The sequence below is a fragment of the Idiotropiscis lumnitzeri genome, chromosome 15, assembly GCF_059441095.1.
Source record: "Idiotropiscis lumnitzeri isolate Australia: NSW breed Sydney's pygmy pipehorse chromosome 15, RoL_Ilum_1.0, whole genome shotgun sequence".
Lineage (NCBI taxonomy): Eukaryota > Metazoa > Chordata > Actinopteri > Syngnathiformes > Syngnathidae > Idiotropiscis > Idiotropiscis lumnitzeri.
In genome coordinates this window covers 14,819,616-14,840,003 of record NC_142405.1, presented here as the reverse complement: position 1 = coordinate 14,840,003, position 20,388 = coordinate 14,819,616, and the positions used below count along the sequence as shown (strand labels likewise).

At 42.3% G+C, this 20,388-nt stretch overlaps 1 protein-coding gene across 3 annotated transcripts in view; it reads right to left on the bottom strand.

The window, feature by feature from the left end:
* Positions 1-824: 824 nt before the first annotated feature.
* Positions 825-20,388, bottom strand: part of hmgcra (3-hydroxy-3-methylglutaryl-CoA reductase a) — a 31,254-nt gene continuing 11,690 nt past the window's right edge. For all 3 annotated transcript variants that reach the window (XM_088317629.1, XM_088317631.1, XM_088317632.1), the window contains exons 12-20: positions 19,050-19,244; positions 18,807-18,965; positions 13,412-13,569; positions 13,228-13,333; positions 12,918-13,088; positions 7,141-7,281; positions 6,894-7,052; positions 1,568-1,722; positions 825-1,134 (exon numbers count right to left, since the gene is read on the bottom strand). In XM_088317629.1, the coding sequence (XP_088173755.1) occupies positions 1,080-1,134; positions 1,568-1,722; positions 6,894-7,052; positions 7,141-7,281; positions 12,918-13,088; positions 13,228-13,333; positions 13,412-13,569; positions 18,807-18,965; positions 19,050-19,244 (1,299 nt within the window). In that variant the 3' untranslated portion in view covers positions 825-1,079. The remainder of the gene's footprint in view (positions 1,135-1,567; positions 1,723-6,893; positions 7,053-7,140; positions 7,282-12,917; positions 13,089-13,227; positions 13,334-13,411; positions 13,570-18,806; positions 18,966-19,049; positions 19,245-20,388) is intronic.

The following is a 20,388-nucleotide window of genomic DNA, read 5'->3' as shown; positions in this document are numbered from 1 at the left end:
CGGAGCTTCCATTCGGTTAAACTTAGGGGCCGCTTGGCACCGCCCGTGCCCGGGGAAGGTGCTCCTCTTCGGCGTAACTGTCACGCACGCCGGCCGGCCTCCTCCGGAGCTTTCATTCGGTTAAACTTAGGGGCCGCTTGGCACCGCCCGTGCCCGGGGAAGGTGCTCCTCTTCGGCTTAACTGCCACGCACGCCGGCCGGAGCTCTGGTACGGTCCGAACCGCGCGAAACGTCGCCCCAAATCGTGCCCGGGGGAACGTGCTCTTCTTCGTCCACTCTCCTCTTCGCCCACGCTCTTCTTCGGCGCACGCCGGCCGTCTAACCGCTCCAGCGCCCCGTCGTGCCGCTCGGCGAAACTACAATTCCCCTGCGGAGCGGAGCGAATGGAGAGCCCCGATCGTGCCCGGGCAAAAAAGTTTTTAATTTTTGAATATTTTTTTTAGACCCGCGAAGCACTGAACCCGCGAAAGGTGAACCGCGAAGTAGCGGGGTTTCACTGTATATCGATATCGACCGACATGACATACATGCCTATTGATATAGTAGTTTTCAGCCATATCGCCCAGCCCTAGCTTCAACATAAATAAAGAACAAACCAGTGCTGTGGTATAGTGTGATTATATATTGTAGTGCAATATTAAAATGTCTACCCATCCGAGATGGTAACACAACAGTCACCTTTCTATTACATCATCCTTGTGGACACAAGTAATCCATGTATGCCTAATCCAACAGCTAAATTAATGTATTAATTGGATTAAGCATCGGAAATGCAATTTTGTCCATATCGCACAGCACTCTAACAAATTGTATTTATTCCTTAATCGTGTTTATAAAGGCGATGATGCGCATTTATTGTTGTATGATTTTTATACAACCTCTCTTCACATGGAAATAAAATAATTTCATGTATAAAGAGGAATAGACAGCAGCGTTTTAAGACCAAATACTTGTGTTGTTTTGAAAGCCCTTTAAGTCTGTAGTCATTTCAGTCACTTATGCACCCATATGGTCCTCCTGGGTTAGCTGATTCAGGCAGTGACAGACGCATCTCGGGGAGCCATGCTGCTTTAATGCGCTCACGAGGCTTGTTTGGTGCACGTTCCCACAGGCTCTTGGAGGTTCACCTTGGATCTAAAAACAGAATTTAATTTTCTAAGCAACTTCTTAAAATAAGATTAGGATTTAGCTGGTTGATGCCTTTTGATGTCATTTCTTTAAACCATAGGTGTCAAACTCCAGTCCTGGAGGGCTGCTTTTCCTGCATGATTTCAATCACTGATCTGCTCTCATCAGCAAGCTCTGAAGAAGCCTGATGAGTCATTTGAATCGGGTACGTTGCAGCTGGGAGAGATGGAAAACATGCAGGAATGTGGACCTCCAGGACCGGAGTTTGACACCTGTGGTTTAAACAATCACTCTCACTTCAAGTACTTTTCTTTTGACATCCTTTGACTATTTCTATGAAATACGAATGTATTGAAATAAAACTAAAACTATAGAAATGTCAATCACAAACCACTCGTATCAAACAAGAATAATAATAAAAAAGTAAAGAAATGTTTACCTGTTATGTGTCATGTGACTCTTGACCAGGTGGCCAGCTGCCAAAGCTGACATGAGTGACAGTTCTCCAGCCAGCACAGTGGCACACACCACTTTGGCAAGCTGCCTGGCATTCTCGCCTGGACAAGCCTCACTGGCACCCTGTACACCCAGCATCTGGACACACACATAAAAAAAATTCCAGACGCAAAAGAATTATGTGTCGGTAAAAAACATCCCCTTCATCTCAAAGGATGAAATAGCAAAATCTGTCCCAAGTTGTATGCCATTATTTTGACAATCACAAATTCTGACATTTTTAGCATTGGACCAAAGGTTGCTTGTAAAAACGTAGATAAGACCTAATCTAATTAATCACCAATTGACTTCTGTGTGACAAATACCAGCATGTTAAACAATCATGCTGTGCTCGCAGTTTTAGTGCTACGATGTATGCAATGGGGATGTCTATATGGTGTTATTTTTAAGGCTGTCACGTAGGGCAATTTTAAGAAAATAAACTAATACATTTTTTTCTGGCTGACATTGCGAATTAGATTTTTTTTTTTTTTAAATATATTTATTTAATTAGTTAATTATTTGTTTAAATTCAAGCTTTGGGGCAAAATTCACAATATCTTCACAATGTACTTCACAATAAAAGCTTATTAATGTAAGAATGGAAGGACACATACAAATTTTTATTTTTTGAGGGGGCGAGTTTTTTCTCAAGTTTTGTGTGCTGCGTTCTGAGAGCGTCTGCTAAATTGCAAATGTAGCCGTCGTCTTATTTTATGTCTAGATACGTATTGATTGAAATACAATATTTCTGTTCATAATGCGGTACTAACTAGACTTCTGTTAAAAGTCGACTGTACACCTAAGCATTTAATTTGGGTCCTTCCGACGCTGTAACGCACGCTAGCGATTAGCACGCTTAGCGGTTCCTTGTTTGCCTCCTCGTTCAAAACATTAAATTATTGATCTAAAATTTAGATAATGGGTCTCAATCTCGCGGCCCGCGGGATGATAGTTTGCGGCCCCCGCCTTATTATGAAAGTTTAATGTTCGTGCGGCCCGCAAATTTGATATGACTGGCACTTTACACTGTAAAGTGCCAATCTGTAGTTATAAAGCTTTAATTACAGTGTAATTAAAGCTTTATAACTACAGAAGTAGGCCTACTCATGCCAGAACTATGGTTTATGCTTAGGATCTCTGCTATTTGACAAGATTTTGATTTGATTGACAGGAGACCCATGCGCGAATAAGATGTGCAGTCTGACGGAGCTTTGCATCAGCACTAGCACAGACGGGACTAATTATAAAACGTAGGATTACCTGGTCACAGTGGATAAAATTGAACCGCGGATTATTGTTGGGCACATCTTCAGCTTTAAAACGAGGGTAGGATTGTAATTTTTTTTCGATGTTTTAGTAGGGGTTTGATTGATGAATGTTCGGATTTTGCGGCGCCTGAAAATTACTTCCGGGTTTTTTTTATTTGTTGAAAACTTTATCGAAATATTTTTTTTTATTATTTACTTTTGTTTCTATGACAGTATGTGATTTTTTGGTGGTGAAAGAAACGAAAATAAAATTTTAAAAATTCTCCAAATAATGCTTAAATCACGTTTGTTGCTGCCTTGACGTCCCTTTTAAGCTGCTGTTGTTTGAGACATTTTCAGTAACTATGAAAAAACCGTAGCTCCTAGAAACTTCAAAATTTTTGTGGATGTTGCTGAAAGTGTCCTTAAACTAACCGTGTTGAGATTTTTACTACACCATGCCTACTTTTGTTGTACAAAGGATGCATTTCATATGTAAATTACCGGAAGTGCCACCGCTAGATGCCGCCAAAATAAGCGGAAATGACGTTCTTTGTGCGTCGGGTAAACTTGATTTAAACTTCAGTGCAACAGTGACACCAAATGACATCATATATACTACAGCCCCAAACATGTCTTTTTCAAAGCTTGCAGTGAAGAGAAAGGTTGGTGATGAGCACAGACAATTTCAGGAAAAGTGGGAAATGCAATACTTCTTTGTTGAGCACAGGGGCACACCGACTTGTCTTATTTGCACAGAGAAAGTTGCGGTGCACAAGGAATACTATTTGAAACGTCATTACACTACTAGACATGCTGAGGAGTATGCAAAATACCAGGGAGATGAGAGAGCCAACCGGGTTGCCAATCTTAAAACATGTCTACTGAGGCAACAAGATTTCTTCAAGAAAACAACCAAAGAGAATAATGCAGCAGTCGAAGCAAGCTATGTGGTTAGTGAGATGATTGCTAAGGCAGGAAAGCCATTCACAGAAGGTGAATTTGTCAAAAAGTGCATGTTACAGGCTGCAAGTATAATTTGTCCGGAAAAGAAAGGTCAGTTTAGCAACATCAGCCTTTCTGCCAACACCGTGGCAGATCGCATTTCTGACCTGTCAAGTGACATTTATGATCAACTGTGTGAGAAAGCCAAATGTTTCAGTGCATACTCAGTCGCTCTTGATGAGACCACAGACATCACAGACACTGCCCAGCTCGCAATCTATGTCCGTGGTGTGGATGACAAGTGTGAAGTGATGGAGGAGTTGCTCACAGTACTTCCAATGCATGGCCAGACCACTGCTCAGGAGATATTTCACCAGCTGTGTGATGCCATTGAGAATGCCGGTTTGCCATGGAAGAAGTTTGTTGGAATAACTACAGATGGAGCACCATCAATGACAGGGAGGAAAAATGGACTGGTGGCACTTGTTCAAAAAAAAACTGGAAGAGGAGGGTGTGGAGGAGGCCATTGCTCTGCACTGCATTATCCATCAGCAGACCCTTTGCAGCAAATGCCTCAAGTTTGACAATGTGATGTCTGTGGTTGTGAAATGCATCAACCAAATCAGATCCAGGGGCTCAAAGCACAGAAGGTTCCGTGCTTTTTTAGAGGAAATGGAGTCAGAATATGGGGATGTGCTCTACTTCACCGAGGTACGTTGGCTCAGCAGGGGAAACGTATTGAGGAGATTTTTTGAGCTGAGGGAAGAAGTGAAAGCCTTCATGGAGAAGGATGGGGTGGCTGTTCCTGATCTAAGTGACCCCAAATGGCTCATGGACTTGGCTTTTCTTGTTGATATCACACATGAGCTTTGATGTGCAAGATGCCCCACCTGTGCTTCAAATGGAGCTCATTGACCTGCAGTGCAACTCTGAACTCAAAGCCAAGTTCAGGGAGGTGAGTGGAAAAGCAGACAAGCTTGGGCAATTTTTGAGAGAATTGACCCCCAGCTTCCCTGAGCTTTCCCGAATGTTCAAGCGGACTATGTGCCTTTTTGGGAGTACATACTTGTGCGAAAAGCTCTTTTCCACCTTGAACTTCAATAAGTCCAAGTACAGGTCCAGACTTACTGATGATCATCTTCAAGCCATACTAAGGGTCTCAACTGCTTCCTCCCTCAAGCCAAATGTGGCTCAGCTATGCGAGAGGAAGCGCTGCCAGGTCTCTAGCAGCAAGATGCAGGCATGAGAAGCCATGTTCAGAAGATCAGTTCATGTTCAATGTTCCACTCATGTTCAGGACAATTCATGTTCAGAAGAAGATTAAAGAACTGTTAATACAGACATTTGACTCATTATTATTATTATTATTTATTACTGATTAATTTTCTTATTAATTACTTATTTATTTTCTTATTAATTCCTTATTTATTTTTAAATCTTATTTTTTGTTAAAAAATAAAAATAAAGACATTTGAGAAGATTAGATTTTTTTTATTTTCTTGTTGTGGAAAACCTGATGCGGCCCAGCCTCACCCAGAGTCTGCCTCTAGTGGCCTCCAGGTAAATTTAGTTTGAGACCCCTGATCTAAATTATTGATAGTGGGGTCGTTTTGTCATCACGCAGCTCGTTGAAGCTGCTGTGCACGTACTTGCATGTACAGTAAGTATTCTCTTGTACGGAATCATATTTGCATTGTCCAATCTTTCCGTATAACAGAATTTCCTTATGTGGCAAACGACTATGGTACATATGTGAAGTGTGCTGCCACTGCAGTCTTCCTCACGCATGCACACACACACCCACACCCACACGTCACACACAAGCTTTTCACCTGTATGAACGTGCAAGTATGTTAACAAAATAGAGCTTTTTTTTTTTATTATTATTATTTTCTTTTAGCTTTTGCTTCCACTCACTTACTCTCTAACTTTACCTACCATCCCTCACCACACAAGACGGCATTGCTCAGCTTATGTCGTGCAACGAATTTTAGAAGCCAGCCGCGGGATGCTTTGTAGCTGTCCAGTTCGTGGGAAGTTTTTAGCACAATAGTTAAAGCATTCCAGGACACGTTCATTTACGCCGCTGTACTTCGTCCGTCAAGCAGCAAGCAATTTCTTCTGACCAGGTAAAATGCCGGAATTGTACGGAGCCACAATCGATTCCTTGTTTTTTTACTTTCTGTCCCGCTTCACTTAATCGGATGCATTTCAATCTCTCTTCCCCGGTCATTACCATTCAATGATCTACAGACGTAAATGTAAATGAATGAATTCTAAATCTTTTGCAATTTCAGTAAAACTCACGCCAAAAAAGTAATTTGCATGTCGCCATTTTGGATCCTATCATGTCGGAGCGGTCAAAGTTTTTCCGTTGCATAGAGCAGGGAACTGCTTGAGTTTGCGCTACAGCGGGCTTCGCTATGGGTTCTGGGTTCCGGATATCGGAATTTTTGTTTTTGAGGAATCGATTGTTAATGGAATATAGTAGTCGGAAATTTTAATGCATACATTTTTTTTTCCAGGTGAGGGAATTTTCGTGTGACAGAGATCCGTAGGTGGGAATACTTACTCTAAGTACAAATAAAGACTATACTGCTGTGGAGCATGATATCTTGGCGCCGAGCACACAAGCAGTGGCGAAAGAATAAACCTCCGGCACAACGAGCAACAGGGCGTCACTTTTTCTTTTTTTTTCTTCTTTTATTTTTTAAATCAGTACTGCGTGACCTGCAATGTGAACATGGTGCACAAACCGCAGCTTTGACGATCTCAAAATCATTTGGTCTGAGATTGCGATTTGGGCCCCAAAACGATACATCGTTCAGCCTTACTGTCACGTGTCTGAATTCACTCTTAATTAGGGTTACCATCTAACTACTAACAACCAATCTAGTTACTGTTTAACCCAGTGGCCACTGATTCTTGGTCCTGTGAGCTCCCCGTTAATATTCTGGCAATAAAACATATTCGAACAACACTGATACATCTTTGGGCACAGCAACATCAGTGTGAATGCATTCATACTATTCCAGATACAGTATTATCAATAACGGTCATAGCATGTGAACATACCCGGAGGCAAGCTTGTTGGGGAGGCAGATTTGTTCCACCCCCTACAGTGCCAAGCTCGATGGAGGGCATGGTGCAGCTGATGTAAAGGTCTTCACCAGTAGGGCCTGAAACCTCCATCAGGGTGATGCAGTTACTGCTGCTCACTGACTGGGCAGGATCCTGAGGGGGGGGAGACGCATACAGGTACAGTATTAAGCAAGGAATGCAATTAAAAAGAGCAGATAGAATATAGATAGAATGTTATTACCTGTCCACAAGCAATATATATGGCTGCTACCAAGTTAGCTGCATGCGCGTTAAATCCACCAATGCTGCCAGCCATGGCCGAGCCCACAAGGTTTTTATTGATGTTCACCTCCACCAGAGCTTCTGTCGAGGTCTTCAAAACCTACAATACAAGAAAATGCCAACAAATCTGTTAGAAAAGCGTGAGTTTTCTTTACGTCAGGTGAGTGTATCGCTAACACTGTCAGTGACTCAGAAACAGTATTTTATTATTGCAACACTATAGTCTACGCAAAACACTTCCGTGAAAAAAAATATTAATAAATTACGTGTAAATGTGTGATGTGTGTCCGATCACCAATCACTTAAATCTTTAATTCCTTGACTCTATTACACCTTGTGATATTGATGTACAGAAAATATTGGTCAGATATTTTCGTGTGTGTATGTTCGCGTCTTATACATGGGTGTTAAAATTAATCACTATTATTTTGATAATTGATTAATTGATTATAGCCACGTTTAACTTAAATTATTCAGATCCTCTGATTTCAGCCTTTCAAGGAGTTAATATTGTGAGATTTATTCTGCTCGTCATTTGTTCACATTTTCTGACATGTAACAGACCATAGCAGTGACTGAATCATAATGAATATAGGGGGAAATAATAGACAGTTTAATCTATTATGAATATACCGTATTTTCTGGCCTTTTCTGGACCATTGGGCGCACTTTAAAGTCCCAAATCTTCCCCATAACATACGTGTCGCATTCGACACGCCTGTTATATGGACTTAGCATCGCTCTCCACCATCGACCCTTTATCGGGGTGTTTGGAGTGCATGTTAGCACATTCTGCTGGTCAAAGTCTGAGTCATCTATGCTTCGAATTGACTGTGATTAACACATTATGTGACTATGGTGTTTGGTTGATGGTCTAGGAGAAAGCTGGACAAAAGGGCAGCTGTCCACAATGTCGTAGTCTGTCTTATCATTCATGTTATTGCAAGCAAGAAACGTCCCAGGTTTAGGCAACAGACTGCAAAAATATAAAAGCCCAAAGCACAAAACGAACATCTCTCTAAACAGCCATGTGATTGGCTGAGGATGCGTGGCTCCCAAGAAGCCATTGCTGTAATTGGCTGAGGCTGAGTGGCTCCCAAGAAGCCATTGTTCTAATTTTTTTGTGTTATTTTTATTTCTTTTGACGATATAAATGGCATTAGAGATACTTCTTATCTTAATCTTATTTCTTTGTTTCATTGTTTGCTTGTATGCGGAGATTTTTGGTTTTGATTTGAAACCGTGACTCTGAGGAGTGCGGTGACCAGTGAAGTCGCTCCCCTGACGTGTTCTAGTAGACGTATTGCCATGAAATTGCTCATTGGGTAGAGCGAGTAGTATTGGCAGTGATCCTCTACGTTTCCATGACATCTCTCATTGGTTAGAGGAGATACCTGGCTTGGACACTGGTAAGCTAGCATGCATGAGATGACTTGATGAGCTAGCTTGTGCCTCATAAAGCGGTGCCTATACATATACAGAAATAGCGCCCACAACTGGTGTTGCAGCCCTTTGTTTTATGGCCAGGTAATTATTTGAAGTCGTAGTATAAATAATCTGTAACTGACATTTGAACCTGATGCAGCCTCAACTAGTAGCTTTTCTCATTAATCAGCACTCAAAAGGTAACTTTCATTTTCAAAACGTTGGTGTGTACAACTTTTGTGATATTGCTTAATTGTTGCTTATTTGGTCTTGTTTAATCATTAAACTATTGTAACTTCAATAAGGATGGCCGAGTGGTCTAAGGCGCCGCGTTCAGGACCCAGTCTCCCCGGGAGGCCTGGGTTCGAATCTCGAATTTCCCTATTGTGGGACTAATAAAGGGAATATTATTATTAAATAAACAACAATTGGTTTATAAACAATAACTGCAGAAAAAATGCAACAAAATCAAAAGCAAACAAAATTAATCTGATTATTTTATTAATTGATGGAATAATAGACAAAATAATATTCAATAGTGACAACCCTAGTCCTATATAGATATTGAGTGAAATTGAACAGTCTTGCTGTGGGCAGGATTGACCTGCAGTAGTGTTCCTTCCTGTACTTACACTCTCAGCAGAAAGGGCACTACTGTATGGATCCATTTTTGTTCTCCAGGGTACATTTTTCTTTGTGGTGTATCCTGTAGGATTAACAACTGAAACCCATAGGTAAAAATACGTACCGTTTATGGTTACAAAATGTACAAAAATGGTCCAAACTGGTTAAGGGACCAATACATTTTTGTTTGCATGTTAGGGTACGTATGGGTTGTGAAGAGGAAAAAAATAAATAAATAATCCGTGTACTTTTCGGCTACTCTTTATTTTGCAAGATACATTGCGCCATGCAAGACTTAACTTTTTCCCTGTCATAGTCATTAATCTTTATCGTCGAAGTGTTTATGTTATGTTCGTTGAATGTGTGTCTCAATTAACTGTCGCTTAAAAGACCAAGAGTGACATAAACTTGACCAACCTATTTTAAGAATACTGACAGTTTTTTTAACACAAACATACTAAATTCGTAGTCAGACCCATAGCAACGCCCAAACAACAAAAATGCTTTTGTTTGGCAATGCCGGTATTCTTTGGAAATGACGCCATTCAGAGATGTTCAGGAGACCGAAAATATTGTGAGGCTGTCAAATCTGCCTCCGGTAGGAAGAGTCGCATCGGCGGGACATTTTGGCAGAACACCGGACAGTAGAGACTAAACTCATCGAGACTGGAAGAATGGTAAAATATATAGGCAGGGATTATTAGCTTTGCGTTAATGTTTTAAATTTGATGCTCTGCCGTGCTGTAAATAGCGCATGATGAGATTAGGTCCATTTATTCTGCTAGTACTTTGGTGAGACCTCAACTCAGGACGTTGTGAGTCGGTGGGGAGAATACTTCGAAGACCTCCTCAATCCCACCGACACGCCTTCCATTGCGGAAACGACTATGAAGTTCTTGAAGGCTCTGGATATTGTGGGGCTGTCATGGTTGACACGCCACTACAACATTGAATGGACATAGGGGACAGTGCCTCTGGATTGCCAGACCAGGGTGGTGGTCCCCCTTCTTAAAAAGGGGACCGGAGAGTGTGTTCCAATTTTTGAGGAATCACACGCCTTAGCCTCCCTAGCAAGGTCTACTCAGGGGTACTGGAGAGGAGGGTCTGTCGGGAGGTTGAATCTCAGATCCAGGAGGAGCAGTGTGGTTTTCGTCCTGGCCGTGGAACAGTGAACCAGCTTAGGACCAGTGGACAGGGTCCCTGAGGGTGCATGGGAGTTCGCCCAATCAGTCTACATTTGTTTTGTGGACTTGGAGAAGGTGTTTGGCCGTGTCCCTCGGGGAGTTCTGTGGAGTGTGCTACGGGAGTACGGGGTACCGAGCCCCCTGATACGGGCAGTTTGGTCCCTGTACCACCACTGTCAGAGTTTGGTCCGCATTGCCAGCAGTAAGTCGGATTTGTTTCCAGTGAGGGTTGCACTCCGCCAAGACTGCCCTTTGTCACCGATTCTGTTCATAACTTTTATGGATAGAATTTCTAGGGGCAGCCAAAGCAATGAGGGGATCCGGTTTGGTAGCCTCAGTATTGCATCTCTGCTTTTTGCACATGATGTGGTACTGTTGGCTTCTTCAAGCCGTGATCTCCAACTCTCACTGTAGCGTTTCAAGGCCGAGTGTGAAGCGGCTGGGATGAAGAGCAGCGCCTCCAAATCTGAGATCATGGTGCTTCGTCGGAAAAGATTGGAGTGCCCTCTCCAGATCGGGGAAGAGATCCTGCCCCAAGTGGAGGAGTTTAAGTATCTTGGGGTCTTGTTCGCAAGTGAGGGGAGGATGGAGCCTGAGATTGACAGGCGGATCGGTGCAGCAACTGCTGTGATGCGGACGCTGTATCGGTCCGTCGTGGTGAAGAGGTAACGGGGCCAAAAAGCGAAGCTCTCAATTTACCGGTTTACCTACCGTCACCTATGGTCACAAGCTGTGGGTCGTGAGCGAAAGAACAAGATCTCAGATACAAGCGGCCAAAATGAGTTTCCTCCACAGGGTCTCCAGGCTCTCCTTTAGAGATAGGGTGAGAAGCTCGGCCATCCGGAAGGGACTCAGTATCAAGCTGCTGCTTCTCCGCGTTGAGAGGAGCCAGATGAGGTGGCTCGGGCATCTGATTAGGATGCCTCCTGGACGCCTCCCTGGTGAGGTGTCCCGGGCATGTGCCATTGGCAGGAGGCCTCGAGGACGACCCAGGACACGGCGGAGGGACTATGTCTCCCGGCTGGCCTGGAAACACCGGGGGATCCCTTCGGAAGAGCTAGAAGACGTGGCTGGGGAGAGGGAAGTCTGGACTTCCCTGCTGAAGCTGCTGCCTCCGCGACCCAACCCCGGATAAGCGGCGGAAAATGGATCGATAGATACTGAGACCACACCAGGGCTGCACGATATAGGAAAAAACTGACATTGCGATTTTTGGGGAGGTTGCGATAAATATTGCCATGTTGACACTAGAACATTTTTCTCCAGATGACTCAAATAGCTCTGTTTGAGAAGAATTTGGTTAACTCACCATTGAATTCATATAATATTGTTTAATCCAGAGAAAGGGGTTCAGCTGCGAATGGTAATTGTGTATATAAAGGGACCCCGGAGGTCAGGTCTCAGTCACAAAATAGATATTTCACGTTGTATTTACCACTTCAACGTAATCAGAAGCAAAATATTAAACATATTTTATACAAAAAACAAATAAAAGAGCAGTTGCACTGGTCCCTTGACTTCTTTACAAAAATATAAGAAAATAAAAAACCTTGAAAGCAGCAACAGTTATAAATAATAATAATCTCTAAACCAAAATATAAAATATTAAACAATTAAAATGCTGGTGTATAACTGTAGCAAAGTTGTAAATAAATTAGAACAAAAATATAAAAAAATAAATGGGGAGGTGCATTAGTCCCCTGATTTGTTCACAAAAATATAACAATAAATAAAACTCTCTGTAAAACAGCAGCAGCCTCTAATGTCCAGTGTTGTAATGTGGTGCTTGCAAGTTGCAACAGCTCATCTTCAACGTGTACCTTTCTTCTCCTTTATTATACAGCTCTGGGATGGCCACTTGAGAGAAATACGTGTGCAACAGCGTATATTATATTATAATGGCAAAGGCATCTGTAATTGTTTTTTGGGAAGATGAGGTTTCACCTCAGGTCCCACTAATGAGTTTGAACTGGTTATAGTGGGGCTCGTAAGAGCGATTCAAATGGTCGGACAGGTTTGTTGTATTACCTCGGGGTTGGAGCAACAACGGCGAGACACTGTCGGCAGAGGGATTTTTTGTGTGCTGTATATTCCTATTTATAACTGAAATAATTCCATATTTCGAATGTTGACTTTCTTTTGGGGAAAAAATCTGCTTCCCAGAATGCAAACCATGCATCGCCTCACAGCGCTGAGGCATTTCGCCGAATAACGCTACAACAGTGGCAGTTGAGCAGCTCACCAGACAATCAGCAATGCATTACAATCGGGGCTGGCAACACATCGTTTTGCGAATTATGTCATTCCCGAAGAATAGAGGAGATTGCCGAACAAAAAACGTTTTCGTTGTTAGGGCGTTGCTAATGAATTTAGGACGTTTGCGTTAAAAAAAACTAACGTGAGTATTCTTAAACTAGATTTATTTCTCAAAATACAGGTCAAGTTTGCTTCACACTGAGTGTTTAATGTACTACTTTAAGAGAAAAATGTCTTGCAAACTTACCTCTCTGACCACATTAGCAGGGATGGTGGCCTCACAGACTGCTGATTTTCCTCTGCCTTCTATCCAGTTGACTGCAGCTGGTTTCTTATCAGTACAGTAGTTCCCACTGACAGCCAAAACATATAGCTCTGGAAAGTGCTGCTGAAGTTTGTTCAAAGCTTGCTCTGTACCCTGCAGCATTACATTACACACTATCAGTTTGTGTGGTACATTTCATTAATTTTTCATGCCAAGACTTCTTTAGACAATGTCAGAACAAAACTTGAGAGACACTGACATAATGAATCTTGCACAGTTCTTTGTTAATTACCTTTGAGATCATATTCATTCCCATTGCATCCCCTGTCTTAGAATGAAACCGAATGTACAGATTTCTTCCAGCGAGACCAACAAGAAGCTTCTGGAGCCGGGCAAACCTGCCAAAATATCAGATCTGCCTCATCATCGGGAACACATCATGCGCACCATGTCATCAACGAGCATGCTCAACTTACCTGCTGGTGCTGTCAAAGGCTTCTTTGATTGCCTGGAAACCATCTTGGCTCTCAAGCCAGGCTTTAACCTCGGCAGCCTGGCAGGCTGAAGGCAGCCTCACCACAGGTCCTCGGGTCATGTTGTCAGCCAGGATGCGACTCCTAGCTCCACCTCCAAGCTACAGAGTACCGAAGACAAAGCCAGTCAGATAACACAAAAAAAACACAAAATGCCAAAGTAATCTCTCTCTGCCCCCCCCCCCCCCTCTCTCTCTCTCTCTATATATATATATATATATATATATATATATATTAGGCCTGGGCGATATGACCTAAAATCAATATCGCGATAAATTGAGCAATTTTACCTCGATAGCGATAAATGCACGATAAATTCCCCCCGTGGACCAAAATCAAAATAAATGCAGGAAATGCATATTAACTGCTTTTTTTATTGACCAACTGGTACACATTACTTTCAATGAAAAATAAAAGTACAAAAATCATTTGGATAAACATTCCAAATATCTTGCTTTGCATGACTCGAACAATGTCACAAAGAGTACCTCTCACAAAATCTTTTTCTGCAAATAGATTGCGCCACGATGCTGTAATGCCATTTGCAAAGGCCTAGATTTGTGTAAGAAATTAGAATTAGAAATCCCTTTATTGTCATTGTACTCAAGTGTGCAACGAGATTTGAGGTATCTTGTAAACAATATAAATAATGCCATGTGCAAATGAGCTAGTCACCTGTAAACAAAATGCTAAATAAAATGAAAAAAATGTCAATGAAATGCCAATGCCAAATGAACAAGTGTGCTTCATCAGGAAAATGTGCCGTCTCGAGTACTCTGGTGCGCAGTCGCCACTTGTCGTCTATGTCATGCACATTCAGGCTCAAACAGGGATCCATGTTGCGTCGCAACTCAACCACAAGTCGGATGTGGATGCAAAATGCTTGACATGTCTCCGCTCCTGTCCCGATGTTGTCCATATCGGGAAGTACGGTTTGCGACAAATATTTTCGTACTTCTTACCGGCTACTTTAAATCATGTGCGCTCCACTGTAGCTAGAGGAGCTATATCTTTAGCTATGTGCTTGGCTATCGCGTCCACCTCTGAGACGTTCTCTCGTATGGTGTCGCCTCCGTTATGGGCTGTTGACACTTGTCCAACCTTGCTTCTCACTTTGAACTTTTAGCACAAGCTCCAAGTCAACAGCATGGTTGTGTTGTGGGTGGTGAAAAAGAAAAGATTACGCGCTGTTTCGGGTGCTTACGATGCACTTTGTAGTTCATGTTCGTTTGCTCAAACATCGTCTTTATGGAACCCAAAACATTTCCAAATGACGGATGTCGAATTTCTTTTTGGGACAAGGGACAGGAACAATTTCAACGAACATTACTTTGTCAGCCGCTTCTGGATTTGAGTCGCCAGCTACGAACGCATCTTCTGTTTACTTTCTTGTTCATACATCACTTTGTTCCCAAGGAATTGTGTATTTGTATGTTTTCATTGATATTAACAGTAAGTGATCCACAAGAGACTGGAAAAATATTCCATATAATTATACAGACAGTAAAGGCATTCTAACATTGGTCAAGAGGAACAATTATAAACTCGACAGACGTCACTTTCGGCGCGACATCTGTTCCTTTGCTTTCATCCACCGGGCGAGTAAACGCAACCATGGTTTCGTGCACCACCACATGGAACACTTGCACCATTCTCATGGAAAGACTCTCCCTGCTAGAGGGACGTGTCCGCCAGCTAGAGCAGAGTAATGTGGTAAGCGTAAACGTGGCGGACACGACTGTTAGCACGGGTTGTAGCCAACCTGCTAGTCTGGTTAGCATTGGCCGTAAACGGCTTGCTAATCGCGGTGAGCCTGTTAAGACACATAGCAGTTCCATTCCACCTCGGTCTCATGGCTCCCGCACCTTAGTGATAGGTGACTCCATTACCCGCAACATTAAGCTTGAAAATCCAGCCACAGTCATGTGTATTCCTGGGGCCAGAGCACCCGACATAGAAGCTAATCTTATGGAGCTAGCACGCAAGACACCTAAACACCAGCGGAGTGCAAACAATGCTAACTATTCAGATATAGTGATACACGTTGGGTCCAATGACACTCGGATGAAGCAATCAGAGATTACAAAGAAAAACATTGCAAGGGCTTGTGATCTCGCCAGAAAGATGAGTCGGCATCGAGTAATTGTCTCTGGCCCCTTGCCTGCGAGAGGCAATGATGAGAGGTTTAGTAGATTATTCTCGCTAAATCGGTGGCTGGCTAGTTTTTGTAGTGAGCAGGGACTGCAGTTTATAGATAACTGGCCTTCTTTCTGGGACCGACCCAACCTGCTGAGGATGGACGGCCTTCACCCGAACTGCGAAGGCGCCATCACTCTTTCTAGAAACATAGATTATTGTTTGAGCCTTCCATGACTATTGGTTGGGTTGCAGGCGAATAGTGAGCCTGTAAGGAAGGGTATGGAGTCTGTAAGGCTAGAGCTAACTAGCACTATGCTAGACTTAGACAACACACGTAGCTTTTCTTCTAGATTTGAGCGCTACACACCATACGCTGTTACATCTCATACTGATATAATTTCTACTGAGGTGGCAATACATGATGGGTTTAAGCATTCCTCCTCGGTCGGTTTTATCGATGACGAGCCGTTCTCTCACAATAAAAGCACTCGTCAGATTCCGACCGTCGGAAATTCTCGCCGCGTTTATAGTTGCTCGAGGTACAATCCGGGACCTAGGCAAGGCAATCTCCTTAATATTATGACCAGGAGTCCTGTTGCACGGAATAACTGAGATAGACCTATTTTACTGAAACTCGTTTTTTTAAATATTAGATTGCTTTCATCGAAAGCCTTGTTAGTTAATAACCTTATTAGAGACCATAATCTTAACATGATTGGTCTTTGCGAGACCTGGTTAAAACCGAATCAGTTTTTACCGCTAAATGAGGCTTCGCCTCCAAACTTCGTGAGCTCGCATGTCCGTCGCACCTTTAAAAACTAAAACTCGTCCAAAGAGGCTTACTCCGTGGTTTACAGAGGAAACGCGCATACTGAAACGGTCTTGTAGGAAGCTTGAGCGCAAATGGCGTGCGACCAAACTTGAGGTCTTCCCTCAGGCATGGTGCGATAGTTTACTAATATACAAAGAAGCGCTTGATCTAGCCAAAACTAATTATTATTCTAGATGAATTGTTTTACATAAAAACAACCGTAAATATTTATTTGATACCGTAGCGATGCTAACGCAACAGCAACCAACCTCGGATAGCTCTCCCTATTCAGCTCCCGATTTTATGCAATTCTTTACTCAGAAGATTGATGGTGTTAATAGGGACATTAGGGCTGATAACTGTCCGATAACCTTTTGTCAATTTAAAAAAATATCTCTTGAAAGCCTAACAAAATTGGTTAGTGCGGCAAAACCGACAACTTGTGTGCTCGATCCGCTTCCTGGCAAACTAATTAAAGAACTTTTTACGACCCTAGGAACGTCTGTTTTAAATATAATTAATCTATCGCTTACCACGGGTATAGTACCAGCAGCTTTTAGGACCGCCGTTATCCGACCGTTACTTAAGCAACCAAACCTTGACCCAGAGAGTCTCAACAACTATAGGCCGGTTTCAAATCTTCCGTTTATTGCAAAAATTCTTGAAAAAGTCGGAGCGCAACAACTTAATGAATATATGACTGCTAATAATCAATTTGAACCTTTCCAATCGGGTTTTAGAGCCGACCACTCTACTGAGACGGCCCTTGCTAAAGTTACTAATGATCTTCTCATAGCTATGGACGCCGACACCTCATCAATATTACTCTTACTCGATCTTAGTGCCGCTTTTGATACCGTTGATCATAACATATTATTAAAACGCCTTGAAACGTGTGTTGGCATTTCAGGTTCAGCGCTTTCTTGGTTTAAATCGTATCTGTCGGAGAGGACGCACCGTGTAATTCATGGCAATGCGACTTCGGATCTTTGTCAGATCACATGTGGAGTTCCGCAGGGATCGGTACTTGAACCTCTATTGTTTAGCTTCTACATGCTACCGCTTGGTGATATTATACGGAAATATAACATTAGTTTTCACTGTTATGCTGATGATACGCACTTATACATGCCGTTGGATATAACAAATCCGCGCGACTGCTATAAATTAGAGGCATGCCTTGCAGAAATTAAACAATGGATGTCTTTCAATTTTTTGCGTCTTAACTCAGATAAAACCGAGATGCTCATCATTGGACCAGCGCGTCATCGGTACCTTTTCAAAGACACCACTCTGAATATCGATAAATGTAATATTACCCAAAAGGATTCAACAAACAATCTCGGTGTTATATTTGACGCAACTTTGTCATTTCAAATGCACATTAAAAATATTACTCGAACTGCATTTTTTCATCTGCGTAACATTGCTAAAATTCGCCCAATTCTATCAACGTGTGACGCGGAAATCTTAATCCATGCGTTTGTTACGTCTCGCCTCGACTATTGTAACGTTTTGCTCTCGGGTCTCCCGATGTCTAGTATTAAAAGTCTGCAGTTAGTTCAAAATGCAGCAGCAAGACTCTTAACTAAGACGAGAAAGTTTGATCATATTACCCCGATATTAGCCAATTTGCATTGGCTTCCGGTCCACTTGAGATGTGATTTTAAAGTTCTGCTACTTACTTTTAAAATATTGCACGGCTTAGCACCTTCCTATCTCGTTGACCTCGTGGTACCATATGTTCCGTCCCGAAACCTGCGCTCACAAAATGCTGGTCTTTTAGTGATCCCGCGAGCCAAAAAGAAGTCCGCAGGTTCTAGAGCGTTCTCTATTCGGGCACCAATGCTTTGGAATGCACTACCCTCAGATATTAGAGGTTCCACGTCAGTAGAAATGTTCAAAACACTATTAAAGACGCATTTATACTCTTGTGCATTTAGCTGAAATATTTGTTGGCCTGTTTACTGACGCTTTTTTTTCTCTTTTCTTTTCTTTTCTGCCCCCTTTTCCCCCGGCTGGGGGATTAGGTGACGGTGACCCACTAGGAAGTTTAAGGCATTGACCAACTGGGCATGCACCTGTTCCAGTGATGTCGTCTTCCTGCAGCGCTACATTTGATACATTTATTTATATACTTTAGCATCTAATTTAATTATTTGTTGGCCTGTTTACTGCCGCTTCTTCTCTTTTCTGCCCCCTCTTCCCCTGCTTGGGAATTAGGTGATGGGGACATGCTTTGATATATATATATATATATATATATATATATATATATATATATATATATATATATATAAACATATATTTATATATATATATATATATATATATATATATATATAATGTTCATCACTGTTTACCTTTAAAAAAAAACACAAAATTTACCGCAATTGCGCGACATCCCCTATTTGTGCTAGCCACAAGGCATCCCTCCGTCGTTGCCATGGGAACTTGGAACTGCTTCCCATCCAGATGTAGCGGTCCAGCCACGCCCACCGGTACAGGCATATATCCAATCACATTCTCACAGCAGGTTCCCATAACCTAGAGGACACATTCATAGCTTTGTATAACAAGCCGTAAAGAGTATTTGTGTTGACTTTGTTGACTTCTTATAAGTGATCTCACCTTGGAGTAGTCATAATCAGTGAATGGCAACGACGACAGTGCTGAGGGAGAGGAAAGCTTTGCTGTTAGCATCTGTCTCCGTATGGCCACACCTCTCTCAGGCCTTTCCATGATGGCCTCCAGTTTGTAAGCAGGGATGTGTTTGGAATTGACCAGCATCATAACCTCAGCATCACTCAGGAAACGAGGCCCTTGCTGCAAAACAAACGTCATGTTGTGTCATGGGTCTCTTTGAGAGCAGATGTCAAATGCGCATTTGAAACACAATGGAAAACATTTTTTTGAATCCAGTTAAATACATTTGTCATGTTCTGTTCAGTTTTAACTTTTAAGTACAGTCCTGTTACATTTAATGTTTTAGTCTTAGAACAGTGTTTTAAAATATTAATTTCGGTCCAAATATTATTTAACTTATGTGCTGTACATTTTAATACAATTTTTTTTAATTGATCGTACTACTCTTAATGATGCCTGAACTGTATTCTGATCTGTACTATTTAAAAACAACCCATCACTAAAAAAACATTAGAACTCAAACTGCATTCTTTGGGGGAATAAATGTTCCATACTTTTCTTGCAACAACATTACTTTAAAATAAGTCAGTAAAAACAATTTACAGAAAAAGAAATTATTTGAACAAATCACTGTTATACTGTTGAACATTATATAAACAATTGTTTAGGGTAGTGCAAAAAGGGAGGAACAGCACTCATGAAAGGTGAGATACAATTTTCAATTTGTTAAGCTTGCTTGTGTTTCCTCCTGCCATTTTCATGAACGATTGCACCATTTTTACAATGTGCATTGAGCAGCGATACAGCACGGTGGACGACTGGTTAGCACAATGGCCTCACAATGCAGAGGTCGTGGAATCGATTTGGCTCTGCCTTCCCTGTGTGGAGTTTGCATGTTCTCCCCGTTCCTACGTGGGTTTCCTCCGGGTACTCCAGTTTCCTCCCACATTCCAAAAACATGCATGGCAGGTTGATTGGACACTCTAAATTGCCCCTTGGTATGAGTGTGAGCACGGATGGTTGTTTGTCTATGTGTGCCCTGCGATTGGCTGGCAACCATTTCAAATTGTAACTCGCCTACTGCCCGAAGATAGCTGGGATAGGCTCCAGCACCCCCCGCGACCCTTCTGAGGAGCTGATGTTATCCATCCATCCCTCTCCAGTTTCCAGGCATAACCTCTCAACCAAGAATAACCAAACTTTTACGTAGCATTGAGTGGAAATCGATTAGTCATGCCTCGAGCGAAACGTTTGCAGCAAGAGAGCTAACTCAACATAAATGATGCCAGCTTGCACTGCGTCAGCCTGTGAGTGTACTGTTAAC